The following is a 12,539-nucleotide window of genomic DNA, read 5'->3' as shown; positions in this document are numbered from 1 at the left end:
ATGCCAGAAGGAATCACATGTCTAGGCCACAGCTCCAACCAAATCTCACTCAACAGGCGGAGATTACCATCTTGTCTCTGCGCATGTCCATTTACTCTGTCAATTCAAGCCCACTAAGATCGTCAATCAGCAAAGCTCCCAAATAGATTCTCGGATTCTGCCTTGCTATTGTTCCTCCAGTCAGTCGGCTTCGAGTTTGCCCCGCCTAACAATGACCTCCCGGATCGATAAGACAATTGCGCGGCAGAGAGAAAAGTAATCCTCCCATGTCTCCAACACATTTTATCCATAGTTGCCCTTCCCCTTCCCTTCTACAGCTTATCCAGCTAGAATGCCGATGAATGTTCTAACATAGCTTGTGTAGAATCGCCGCCGGAGCATATTATGAATCCCATCAACAACTCCGTGTCATCGCCGCACGTTACCTCAAACAATCAAACTACGATGCGGCTGCAGACATTTTGGCTGGTGGTGCGATAGCTTTACTGAAAGCTGGAGCTCAGCAAGGAGCCTCCGCCAGTGGCGGTGATCTTGCGATTATGCTCGTAATTGATGTGTATAACAAGGCAGAGTGGGAACTGTCGGATGATGAAGTTGGGAAAAGGAGAAGACGTATGTAGCCGCTCCCGCGGCACTTCCCCGGTTTGCAGGGGAGTATCTGGACTGACCTTTTGGGCATTAGAGCGGTTAATCGAAATCCTACGCGAGTTTCCAGCAGAAGAGCCTACGAGAAAACGATACGTAAGCGAGATGATATCGTGGAGTTCAAAATACGGAGACATTGAAACTGGTGACCCAGAGATCCATCATGCCATTGGGTCTATCTACGCCGAAGGTATAAGAGACTCATGTTTTGTTCTTTATCCTTTATAATGTTCTCCAGCGGGTGGCACTAATCGCGTTTATAGAAAATGAGGTATACGACGCAGAAAGGCACTTGGCTTTAGGAACCGTTGAATCGGCGGAGGTGCTGGCGCGCCTAGAATACAGGTGGTACACCCACGATGCCGTGCACACAGCAGGGATATATGCTGCTCGCGCGGTATTCCCCTATTTGCTGACCGGAAGCCCCCGAAATGCCAATAAGGCGTTCCTGATATTCAGAAACCAGTTATCGTCTTCGCCCACAAGCCAGGCACTCGGTGTTCAGGAAGTAAGCAGCCAAAATAACGATGTGCGCGTATATCCCTCGTTGCCGCTCCTTAATTTCACGAACCTGTTGCTGCTAGCTATCCAACGCGGGCATCCAGATTTGTTCAAACAGCTGTTAAGACAATATGCGACTTATATTAAAGAAGCGGGGGATTGGGACCAAGCACTGGCTCACATCGGAGAGGTCTACTTTGGGATAAGGATACCTAAGCAATCGAACCCCCTTATGGATATGATGGGAATGTTCTTTGGCGGGGGGTCTCAAGGCGGCAATAGGTCACCGACACCACAACGACCCAAACAACCAAAACAAGTCGCTCCGCCCGCGTCGATGGATTTGGATTAGGTTTCGGCGTATCCTTGAGAATACCGTGTCGATTCGACATGAACCAGACAGAAAATGAAACTAGGATTGAAGGCATTGGTACTTAGGTGCGAGTCTCGTGTTCTACCTCAAACATCCATTTGTCTTCGTCGAGCAAGGCAACTCTGTTTCTCAAACTTTGCTGGATGAGCAGATACACCTCTGCGCAATGGTTGTCAGTGGATTTCTCCTTGCCAACCAATGATATATTATACGATGAGGGAGAAAGTCCAACCGTCCTAATAGACTGAATGTTGAAACCTTTGAAAGGAAAACCCTTACCTGATGGCTCACTATTCAGTTGTCTGCTCCGATTGCGCCGCATCATTTCCGCGATGCTCGCATCGATTTCTGTAAAAGCAAACCGTAAGCACGAAACACAGGAAAGCTAGTTCCCCCGCAAACAGGAGAAACACACTACTTTTGTCCATGCTACTCATCCCGTCCTCATGCTCAATCCCCGCATGTCCACAGCCTTCAACAACCTCCATCACCTCGTCGCCATCCGCAGCACCTTCACCAAAAGCTCCCAGCCGCAGAGTAGGTATGTCAACTCTATAGCTACCGTTCTTATCACGGGCAACGATATCACCCTCATCCGCTATCGAGCCGCCCCGCGAGAGCACGCCGGTCATGAGTCGGGATTTGGATATCCCCCCACCCAGAGCGCTGCTTAGCCCGCTTCCATCGCCGCTGCCGGAAAGTGTATGGGTGTGCGTGCGGCTGCGCGATGTGCCAGAGCTAGAGGTCGTGGATGTGGTGTGCTGCCGACGGCTGAGGTGGGCGTGGAACAAGTTGCGTCGGATCGTGGACGGTGCAGCGGGCGGAAGTGAGCGGGAAGGGATTGCGTGGTTGCTGTCGGCAATGGTAGTTGAGGCGTTGCTGCTGACCGAGGGGATGCGGGTGAAGTGGGAGCGCGATGCCATGACGGGCTTCTTCGAGGCTGGGTCGAAGATGGGGTTGTAAGCGTTGCAGTGAGGTTATAGGATAATTGAAAATTCTATTAGGGTGAAATAGAAAGAATAGAAGGTCTACAGAGTACTTTAGATATTCAGAATTCGATTCTGCAAGAGTTAGACATGCAGAAATGAGATTGCTCAAGAGTGTACAGGACGGGCCCTGTTAAATAACAGATCATTGGCTAGTTATGTGTTTGAGATTTCAGTCAGCCTACTCACAACAATTGTTAAAGGCTGAGCTATTGAGACAATTGGATGAGAAATTTTGATTCCAGATTCATCTCGAGCAGTCATTAGGCGGTTCATAGTGATAGACGCAGGTGAATGCATCAGTATGGCGGACATCTTGAAAATAATGGGTATTATTAGTAACACTCGACAGGCCGCGTGGCCTAATGGTTAAGGCGTTGGTTTTCGGCACCAAAGATTTGTGCGTTCGAATCGCACCGTGGTCGTTTCTTCTCTTTTTTTTATTCGCTCGCAAGCTGAAAGCCCGCAACTCCGTGTCAAGACAGTGTAACTAGTGGTCATCTTGGTATACGGAGTAGTTGTCTGGCGGCTGCATGCCCCCTGCTAGAAATTTTCTCATGTGACTTGTGACTCTCAAATCTCTGAACCCTACAGAGTATGGAAGGAGATAGTAGATACTATGAACAGGCAAGAATAGACACTCGCCTGCTTATCAAGTATTGTCATGCTCTTTGTTTGACAGGAAATCTATATAACTATCCGAAAAACAAGATTCTAATCTTTGCAAGTCTTAGTGGACATGCAATATCCACTTCCATTGCCACTCATTGAAGAAGCAGTATCATACCGTCACAAATTCAATTAAACAGACCCGCAGAAGCCTTTGTGCTGAACCTCTTGATTAGTCCGTCTATTGCGCTGCCGCTTTGGCCCGCAACTATAACCTAGAACGAAGTAAGTTATCTTTTAAAAAGGTTTTTAGAGCTGTAGAACAGACCATTTATTCAATCAATACGGATTTTCCCCTCTTCGAGCCGCCTTTCCTTTCAAGCCTACATCCCTCGCATCACGATCCGGCTTGTGTGAAGGTCCTCCCTGCGATATTCAATTTTAACCGACTTCCTTCACTCTCATGCAATGTGTGAATGTGCTTGCAAGACATACGCAGCTTGTACGCGTATTCCCAAACACATAAATCGAGATCACCTTATCTTCTGTACACTCGTAAGAAGCGATGCAAATGACCCATGCCGACCTCCCTCCGGGTTTCTGAGAGATCTCCCATTGGTTCTCGATGCGCAAGACACGAATATAACGGGATCCTGTCCTCCCCGTGCTGGAACAACACCGACTAATTCCTCTGACTAAACTGGTTGCCTTCCCCCCCAATCCAGAGAAGCAGATCGCTGGTAAACCTGCTTGCGAGCTACCTCTCCGAGATTTTTAAATGTACTAAATATAGTTAGCTTAGTTAGGTCATAGAAGAGGTAACGCACAATGAATCAGTTCCTGAGACTTTAAAGACTTCGAGGTCTAACTTGTTAAGATCGACAATTGGATGTGTTTTGCAGTGGAGATCGAGAACCAGATATAACCGAGAAGAACGAGGATCACTACATATATGTGTATAGTAGTCTTCTAGAGGTTGAATACCTCGCCATGTAAAGAAAGCGTTGATGATTGCTGTAGGTTTTTGAAAAGGTTGTTCGCGAAATGGAAGGATTATCCGCACCGGAGTAGCCTGACTCATTTCGTCCCAAGTGTAAGAAGAGTTGCTGATATAGCTTGTAAAAGGCAGTATTATATCAGAGAGATAAAAAAGAGGTATATTCCTTGAAGAATCTGAATAGAGAGAGGGAGAGAGAGGGAGAGAGAGGGAGAGAGAGGGAGAGAGAGGGAGAGAGAGAGAGAGAGTCAGAAGAGAGAAGAGAGATTCTGAATTGAGGCCTCATGTACTCTGTAACTACTTGTACAGATTAACTATGTAACCACGCACCATGAAGCCATCCCAACTCCCCAACTCCAATAGACATAGTTATTTGTTCAGAGGCAACCTGCATAAGTTGCCTTCTGCAATGTAACAAATCATGTTTAGCCATTGAATACACCACAATGGGCCTGTTTTTTTGAATTTAAAAAGAAATGGCATCTGACAGCATGTGCAGCAATTCTTCTGTATAGATAACTAGTGGATGTAAATAGTGTAGTTAGACTCACAGATCTCACTGAGAATAGGAATTTCTTCAGACAAATACTCTGTACATATCTGATTCAAGTTCATTCAATCTCCCTACTAGTTCGAACCCACTAGTCTGACACCCGGGCTCGAAGGGCGCTTACTCTAAGCCAGCCAGAATCAACTTCACCAAAACAACTTCCAACAATGTCTTCTTCACTGAACCATAGCAATGTCCTGGAAGTCTTTTCAGCAAGCCGCTCGATTAAATGACTCTATCTTACAAGGATACAGAAAAAGGATGAGCTTCTTCTCATTCCTCTCCTTTCAAAGAGGCAGAGATACCCCAGCTCAAAACCCAGAACTATACATTGAAAAGCCTGACGGTACTGGTAAGTCATGCAAACGACATCCACGAGCGCGGTTTAGCGCATCCATTTCTCACGCTTTTTTAGAGAAACGGGCTACGGAAGAAGACTTGTTCGGATACAGCCGGCATCGATGGATGTAAGTAGTACCCTCAGAGCTTCTCATTCTGGTTTCAAATATGTACCCTGATCTCGATTTTCATCTGACATAACGGATAGCTTTAACGAAGAGAAGGAACTTGCACGTCGTTACCGGAAATTTGATCTTCAGAAATTAATCGAAGTTGCTATTGATACTGCTGGCGATGGAGCACACGGTTGTCAGTCCCATTCCTTACTGTTTCGCACCATAGTTTTTTTCTCACTTATTTCTCTCATCCAGACACAAAAGTGTTGAATTGTGTGGAAGGAATGCATAACAAAGCTCTGCTCTTGACAATGGATAATGGCAAGGAAGTGTTTGCCAAACTTCCAAATCCCAATGCTGGTCCTGCGCAATATGTCACTGCTTCAGAGGTTGCGACCCTGGAATTTGTCAGTCATCTCAAGTCTCCTTTTGAATAAACTCAGTAATCTAACCACATTTCCTTAGCTTCGCGAAGTACTAAATGTGCCAGTCCCCCAGGTTTTTGCGTGGTCCTCTGACCCCGCGAACCCGGTTGGCGCTGAGTATATCATCGAAGAGAAAGCCCCCGGTACAAGGCTGGAGAGCCTATGGCACGACTGGCCGCGAAAATCAAAACTGCAAGTAATTGATCAAGTTGGCAAAATTGAACATGCACTCACCACCACCAAATTCACCAAACATGGCAGTCTTTATTTCAAGCAAGATTTGCCTACTTTGAAAGAGCAAAATGATACCCTCTTGGTTGAGCCATTGCCATCTGTGCAATCTGCTGACCTAGATAGATATGTTATCGGGCCTCTCACGAGTGCGGAGCTTTGGAGTAGTGGTCGAGAGGATATTGATTTGGATAGAGGGCCCTGTGGGTATAAACAACAATCCACATCTGGTTCTTGGCTAATATGATACATGCAGGGCGATGACCTGAAGATTACGCCAGAGCCATAGGAAACAATGAAGTAGCTTGGGATTAAAAACACGCAAATCCCCGGATCATTTATTATGTGTCTCTCAAGGAGTCCGAGCTCCCAGACCAGGCTCTTGCCCTTCTCTCAAAATACTTGAAAGTTACTCCTTACTTAGTTCCCAGCAACAACGACTCTGAGGCTGTTGCAAATGTTCTCTGGCATCCTGATCTCCACCTTGACAACATCTTTGTCGACCCAACTACGTGTCAAATCACCAGCATAATTGACTGGCAGAGTGCCAGCATTGCACCGCTGTTTTACCAGTCCTGCATACCCCGTATGTTTAGACATGATGGCCCGGTGCGAGAAGGCTGGGTTGTCCCTGAACGGCCAGACAATTTTGACAGTTTGAGTGAAGAAGAGCAGATACAGATGGACCGAACTTTAGAAAGTGAAAGGATACATAAATTCTATGAAGCAATGGTTTATAAACACGCGCCGAATCACTAGGAAGTACTACAGCGACACAGAGATGTTCAGCTTAAACGAAATCCGACATGGCTTGTCACTGGCGTCTGGGAAAATAGGGATTTATTCTTCCTGCGACAGAGTCTGATCACCATTGTAGCACTCTGGGACACGCTACCACAGTCCAATAGTACAACAAAATGTCCCATTAACTTTACACGGGCCGAACTTGACCTTCACATAAAGGAGGATGAAAACATGACTGGGATCGGAAATATGCTGAAATTATTTCAAGACAAGGGGGTGCTTCCTGTTGATGGGATGGTGGATCCGGAGGATTATGAGGCTGCAAAGGCTAATTCTATGAAGTTCAAGGAGATATTTGTTGGGTTGGCGAAGGATGAAGAGGAGAGGGACTTATTCAATAAGCTGTGGCCGTACCAGGATCAGGAATCCGAGTAGGAGAAATCCCCATAGAGGCCGCCCTGACTGATATATACTTGAGGAAATCAAGTCCCTAACCCTATCTGTCGAAACTGGGCGGTGCTTTGCAAGGTGCGATGAAGACAAACCCAGCTGCTTAAGACTTCACCCAGGAGCTGAGGTTCAAATTCATTAGTAAGGAAAGATGCGATGACAGACTGATACTCTAGGAAGTCATCACTGAAGTCACCAGGAAGCCGGAACATCATCGTGGAGTGGATTCCCAGGCTTTCAGCCATTACTGGGAGACACTCAAGGGAAGAGAGGTTGATGCCAACAAGTGTGCCGGGTTGGGTGGTGAACGTGGCATGTATCCATCCGGGCGGGATATAAACGACCTTTGTAGAGTCGACTTGAGCAACAAGGCCTTCGTGAAACTGACTGGAGATTTTGGTGACACGACTAGTTTCACGCAGTGGTCTGGGTAAAGATTCTGAGGTTCTCCTCAGTTGGTGGATAAAATAGCCAGATTTTTCCATTGTCTCCAATTGACTGTGACAAACCATGGCGGTTCTGATCTAATGAATGAAGAGGTTAGATTTGCAGACAAGGAACTCAGAAAGAGGAAACCAACCTATGTGGAGATCAATAAAAGTACCTGTAGTTTCGAAGTTGGCGTTCAGTTCGAGCTACTCGTCTTCCTGACAGTTTAAACGAAGAGCTTTCTGGAGCTTTTGACATGGCCGAAGATTCCAGAGATCTTTCGGAAGAGCAATGTTCATCAAGGAATAGACATCACGGTCCTCAGAGGGGGTATGTGCTTGATAAAATGCAGCGGAGCTGGCTTTTTCCCTTGAATTGTTTTTGACAACGTTGCCATTTCTGAGTACTTGAAAGTCTTTAGAGTCCTTCGACCAAGAGGCAACTAGCAAGGCATGGAAGATACCCTTTGGGTCGCACGGTTTGTCCCGGCACTCGGAGGGGTTAAGTAAATGTAGGTTCATTCGATGAGAATGTCCGATCTGGAGAGAGAAACTCAAGGTTCACACAGGGGAAATTTGCTGGTTAACTGGAGGGATCGAATATCTTCAATAAGCGTGGACAACGCGCCTTGGGCGTTGTACTCCTTTGATAGTTGTTGAAGGTTGGTACAACGTGAATTCCGATATTGGCACTGTTCTTTGACATCATAAACATCTTCTCCACAGAAAGGGTATTTTCCAGGGCTTTCCTAGCCCAGTGTTTCTTTAACATTCGACAAGGAGGCTCATTCAATGGATTGCAGTGTCTTGCCATGTTCTTTGAGACTATATCATCTCTACAATATGGACACTTGTATTTTTGAGAAGCCATCTTCAGCCTTGAGAGAAATAAAATGAAATAAAACTATAGAAAAAGATCAGATTAAAACAAATAATTAGATAACTGTAGAAAGAATAGTCAGACTGTGCAAAGACTTTAAATTCATACCACATGATTATGCCAAAGTCGAGTCCATCTTCTTTCCATTAATCGAGTGAAATACCCCAATAGTGGTGTGGGGCATACAGTAACATGCTGCTTCCCTGTGTGCCAGGAGCCCAATTGATTTAGGAAATCTGATAATTTTGTAACTTTGTTGTTGTTTCCGGAGTGTGATTGATGATCATTTCTGGCATAAATCTGGGACCAATTTCGCTTTTTCCCCAACTAGTCCATCAAAGTAGTCAATCAGTTTAGAAGCAGGAATCATATCCAGCTCGCCCAAATCCGGATTTGAACTGCGCATGACCTGTCCGCCGAAAAGCACACGAACGAAATGCTGTCGTTTCCGGTTACCCCAGCCATGTTTTGGCTTCCTTGAATATAGTTCGAATATTATTTCAGCACCCATCCCAGGCCAAACCATCTGATCAAGTTGCATAATAGAAAGAACCCGCGAAACACTCCCGTCATGCGCGATATTGTGTCTATAGCGCATCTTTCCATCATGGCCTGCGATTTGGTCGCGTAAATGCTGTGCTAGCTCAGCAATCCAGACACCTTGGCTAGCAGCGCTAGCAGCGAGGGACGACGGTGCATCACGATATATATATGAGTATTCGAATTGCCCTAAACGAAATACTGTTTCGGCCTGTGACATGGAAATACATTTGGTCGGATCTTCGATAGAGCAAGGAAGGGGCTTGGCATGGCAAAGACGAGCAGAAAGGTTGTCGAAATAGTGGTCGAAACTTGCATGCCACCCCGAATCGGAAGGAGAAACACCAGAGACTGAATCCAATGAGGAAAAGAGCTCTTTGGTGCGAGATAAATGCGCAGCCCAGGTTGTGTTTGGTTGGCTCTTGGCTTCGGAGAACAGATTGCTAGCTCTGGGGCAGGAGTAAGATGGCTCGAGACTATCAATTGATGAAGACTAAGGAAGGTTAGTCAGTTGTTGGTGAGTTAGTAAGAGCCAAGCTTTGCCTACCTCAACATTGAGCGGCACATTGCCAGAGATTCCATACATCCCATTAATTAACATGCCAGCTACTTGGCTCGTAATAACATTCGTCGTCACTCGGAAGGAAACTCTATCCAAGTCGAGTCGCCTGGGAATGAGGCGAAGAAGGTCATGGTACACACGGTACAAATCGCGTCCATGTTGCCATGAGTCGTCCAATCCCTCTTTGCTGATCTGTGGAAAGGCACAAGTGCCTTTGAAGCCCGAAACCTCATATGGATTTATCGGATTCTGGTATCCCTTCCAGTAAGCATTGGCGCTTTGTCTACCTTTGATCGGCTGACCGTAGAAGTAGAGGCCCTGATCATCGCAGTTCCAGGGATAAGATTCCACTGGGAATGTATTTGACTGGTATGGTGTTCGTTTGTGATGGCGATGAATCTAAAGCCATGGTTAGAATAACATCCATATGTTGAATCATACTTCCTTGACGAGCCTGGAGAAAGTCCGAATGAGAAAATTTGGCATACCACTTCAACGTATTCCAATTCATAGTCTCTCGAGGGCCTTTTGTATTCTCGCAGACGCACATGAGGCATGTTGCACCAATTGTATTGCCCGTAATCCTTGTCAGGAGTATGCGACGAGTTGAAAATGAACCCATACGTCCCCGACGAACTGAGGACTTTGTCAAGGTTATTTATTTCAGTGGACTTGGGGGGATGCCATGATACATCTACCGCTTGTGTGCCGTGGGACAAAAGAGAGGAGAGAAGAGTGAGCGAAATGGAAGTCCAGGTAGTGGACGGCATGATGGCAGAAAATTCAAGTGCTCGAATCTAGCAATAGCTAGGTGTGCAGCAAGAAAAGATGGGGTATCAACAGCTGAACTATTGCTTTGAAAGTCTCAACAATTGCTGTCCCAGCAATTGTTTATATACTGTTTGTTGTTTGCTCCCGAATAATGGTCCCTCTCATTAAGTAGAGGTCGGTATTTACCCTTCCGGGTCTAGCTATGAATGTTGAGGGGCAGGCATGCCTGTAACCCTCATCAAATCCAACACGTGCAAGCTCACCCTGAGCTTCAACAATCGGCAGTACAAGAGCCCCATATCAACTTCCCGGCAATTCGGCGAAATTTCCACTTCGTTGGTAACTCTCAAGGTTCGATGGTGGATGGTTCCGTCTCAATCAGAACCCACGCGGTATACCTCCGTCAAGAACAGCGGTTAGTAGATGGATGAAAAGCTCTTCTGTCGGATTTCCCTGGAAGACACAACTTTGCCCTCGTGATTAACAAGGGGGGCAGAGCCAAAGCGAGGAGAACATGCGAGGAGAGTGTGGTTGACGCCGTCCAAAGTTGGTGGAAGAGGTGCGATTAAGCTGGATCACGTGCCAAGCCAACCACGTGGTGGAACGCGTCCCAACGCCAATTGAAAGCGCGTCGGTCGAAATGGCCTTGAGCCCTTGTGGCTGATGACGGTTTCCACGCACTGATTTCAAAATGGTTCAGGCAGAGTCTTCCGATGCAGCTGTCAAGAATGCTTTGCGCGCCAATATGGCGGGCGCGCCCCCGGATTATGAATTGCCGTGGTAAGCACGTCAGAACTTTCGAGCCGATCAGCACACTGATCAGAGCCATTGAATACCCAGGGTAGAGAAGTACAGGCCTGTATTCCTTGATGACGTTGTCGGGAATACAGAGACAATCGAACGGTTAAAAATCATTGCCCGCGATGGCAATATGCCTCACGTTATCATTTCTGGTATGCCAGGAATCGGAAAGACGACTTCCATTTTATGTTTAGCGAGACAAATGCTGGGAGACGCCTATAAAGAGGCCGTGTTGGAGCTTAATGCTAGCGATGAAAGAGGTTGGCTGCCCCGACAGCCCGTATTTTACTCGCCCAGGGCAGTCCAATTAACAGGACGTCAGGCATTGACGTAGTCAGAAACCGCATAAAAGGATTTGCCCAGAAGAAGGTCACATTACCACCAGGCAAGCACAAGCTAGTTATACTTGATGAAGCCGATAGGTGAGAGTACTTGACTTGTTTCCCATCAGCACGCTGGCTCTGACCCAAATCCAACAGCATGACGTCCGGCGCTCAACAAGCGCTTCGTCGAACGATGGAGATCTACTCCACTACCACTCGGTTTGCCTTTGCATGTAACCAGTCGAACAAAATTATCGAACCGCTCCAATCGCGGTGCGCTATTCTACGCTATTCCCGTTTAACGGATACTCAAATCGTTGAAAGACTGGACCAGATCTGCAAGGCCGAGGATGTGAAGCACTCAGATGATGGCATTGCAGCATTAGTATTTAGCGCTGAGGGCGACATGCGTCAAGCAATCAACAATCTTCAGAGTACTTGGGCTGGCTTTGGATTCATTAGCGGAGATAATGTTTTCCGTGTGGTTGATAGCCCTCATCCGGTAAAGGTCCAAGCAATGATAAAAGCATGTTACGAGGGTAAGGTGGATAGTGCGCTGAATACATTGACCGAATTATGGTGAGTTGCATCCCGGTTGGTGCAGGAAAATGTGCCCTCCTGCTTAAGTTCTCGCAAGCTATCTATTAATTCTACTGGCAGGGATTTGGGATATTCCTCGCATGATATCATTTCAACGATGTTTCGAGTTACCAAAACCATTCCTTCCTTATCGGAACATTCGAAGTTGCAATTTATCAGAGAAATCGGATTCACGCAGATGCGCATTCTGGAAGGACTCCAGACTTTTGTTCAATTAAGCGGGTGCGTGGCAAAACTTTGCAAAATAAACATGAAGCCGGAGCTGTTCATTAAACGGCGCAAATCGTGAATCAACCACAGATTTCACGACTATCAAATCTAATATTATCTTTTATGACGGCCCTTGACTATGAAATTATCCAGACAAAAAAATGCTTCGAGGCTCAGGCCGCAGCGGCAATAATGCAGTCAAATCCTGCATCTAGTACGATTTGCGTGGGAAATGACAAACAATGGCGTTGGTCGATTATAGAGACGTCCAAGGTCATGGGAATACCATTTTTTCTTTTTTCTTTTTTTTTTCAGATTTCCCTTAGCCCTTCTTCCAGAAAGGAGGAAAGGATATGGCCCACCAGGAATTCATCTTGCGTGTTTCTCGGAGATAGATGGCTGCGAAGATACCTTTTAGCACGATGGCACACGTATCGCAATTCGATATTATTTCAGAT

At 46.4% G+C, this 12,539-nt stretch overlaps 6 protein-coding genes and 1 non-coding gene across 7 annotated transcripts; 5 read left to right on the top strand and 2 right to left on the bottom strand.

Annotated features, from left to right (window-relative positions):
* Positions 1-211: 211 nt before the first annotated feature.
* On the top strand, positions 212-1,498 carry UREG_03132 (uncharacterized protein; the record flags this gene model as incomplete). Its single annotated transcript, XM_002543570.1, has 4 exons — positions 212-255; positions 365-612; positions 683-835; positions 909-1,498. The coding sequence occupies 4 exons, from the start codon at positions 212-214 to the stop codon at positions 1,496-1,498; spliced, it is 1,035 nt and encodes a 344-aa protein (XP_002543616.1).
* Positions 1,499-1,809: 311 nt separating this feature from the next.
* UREG_03131 (uncharacterized protein) lies at positions 1,810-2,820 on the bottom strand (the record flags this gene model as incomplete). The annotated part of the gene is made up of 3 exons (XM_002543569.1): positions 1,810-2,371; positions 2,407-2,516; positions 2,695-2,820. The coding sequence occupies 3 exons, from the start codon at positions 2,818-2,820 to the stop codon at positions 1,810-1,812; spliced, it is 798 nt and encodes a 265-aa protein (XP_002543615.1).
* A 36-nt stretch (positions 2,821-2,856) lies between these two features.
* UREG_07960 lies at positions 2,857-2,930 on the top strand. The gene has a single exon. It is a non-coding gene; the product is annotated as a tRNA-Arg (tRNA).
* Positions 2,931-4,853: 1,923 nt separating this feature from the next.
* Positions 4,854-6,019, top strand: UREG_03130 (uncharacterized protein; the record flags this gene model as incomplete). Its single annotated transcript, XM_002543568.1, has 4 exons — positions 4,854-5,128; positions 5,209-5,309; positions 5,372-5,523; positions 5,582-6,019. The coding sequence occupies 4 exons, from the start codon at positions 4,854-4,856 to the stop codon at positions 6,017-6,019; spliced, it is 966 nt and encodes a 321-aa protein (XP_002543614.1).
* Positions 6,020-6,747: 728 nt separating this feature from the next.
* On the top strand, positions 6,748-7,400 carry UREG_03129 (uncharacterized protein; the record flags this gene model as incomplete). The annotated part of the gene is made up of 2 exons (XM_002543567.1): positions 6,748-6,947; positions 7,166-7,400. The coding sequence occupies 2 exons, from the start codon at positions 6,748-6,750 to the stop codon at positions 7,398-7,400; spliced, it is 435 nt and encodes a 144-aa protein (XP_002543613.1).
* A 1,157-nt stretch (positions 7,401-8,557) lies between these two features.
* UREG_03128 (uncharacterized protein) lies at positions 8,558-9,933 on the bottom strand (the record flags this gene model as incomplete). The annotated part of the gene is made up of 3 exons (XM_002543566.1): positions 8,558-9,307; positions 9,362-9,775; positions 9,865-9,933. 3 exons carry the CDS (start codon positions 9,931-9,933, stop codon positions 8,558-8,560), a joined length of 1,233 nt encoding a protein of 410 aa, XP_002543612.1.
* Positions 9,934-10,838: 905 nt separating this feature from the next.
* Positions 10,839-11,854, top strand: UREG_03127 (activator 1 40 kDa subunit; the record flags this gene model as incomplete). Its single annotated transcript, XM_002543565.1, has 4 exons — positions 10,839-10,927; positions 10,988-11,208; positions 11,271-11,370; positions 11,428-11,854. The coding sequence occupies 4 exons, from the start codon at positions 10,839-10,841 to the stop codon at positions 11,852-11,854; spliced, it is 837 nt and encodes a 278-aa protein (XP_002543611.1).
* Between the last annotated feature and the right edge of the window lie 685 nt (positions 11,855-12,539).

Source organism: Uncinocarpus reesii, genomic scaffold (assembly GCF_000003515.1).
Source record: "Uncinocarpus reesii 1704 scaffold_2 genomic scaffold, whole genome shotgun sequence".
Classification (NCBI taxonomy): domain Eukaryota; kingdom Fungi; phylum Ascomycota; class Eurotiomycetes; order Onygenales; family Onygenaceae; genus Uncinocarpus; species Uncinocarpus reesii.
Note: the sequence above shows the minus strand (reverse complement) of the source record. Positions and strands in the feature narration are given on the sequence as shown.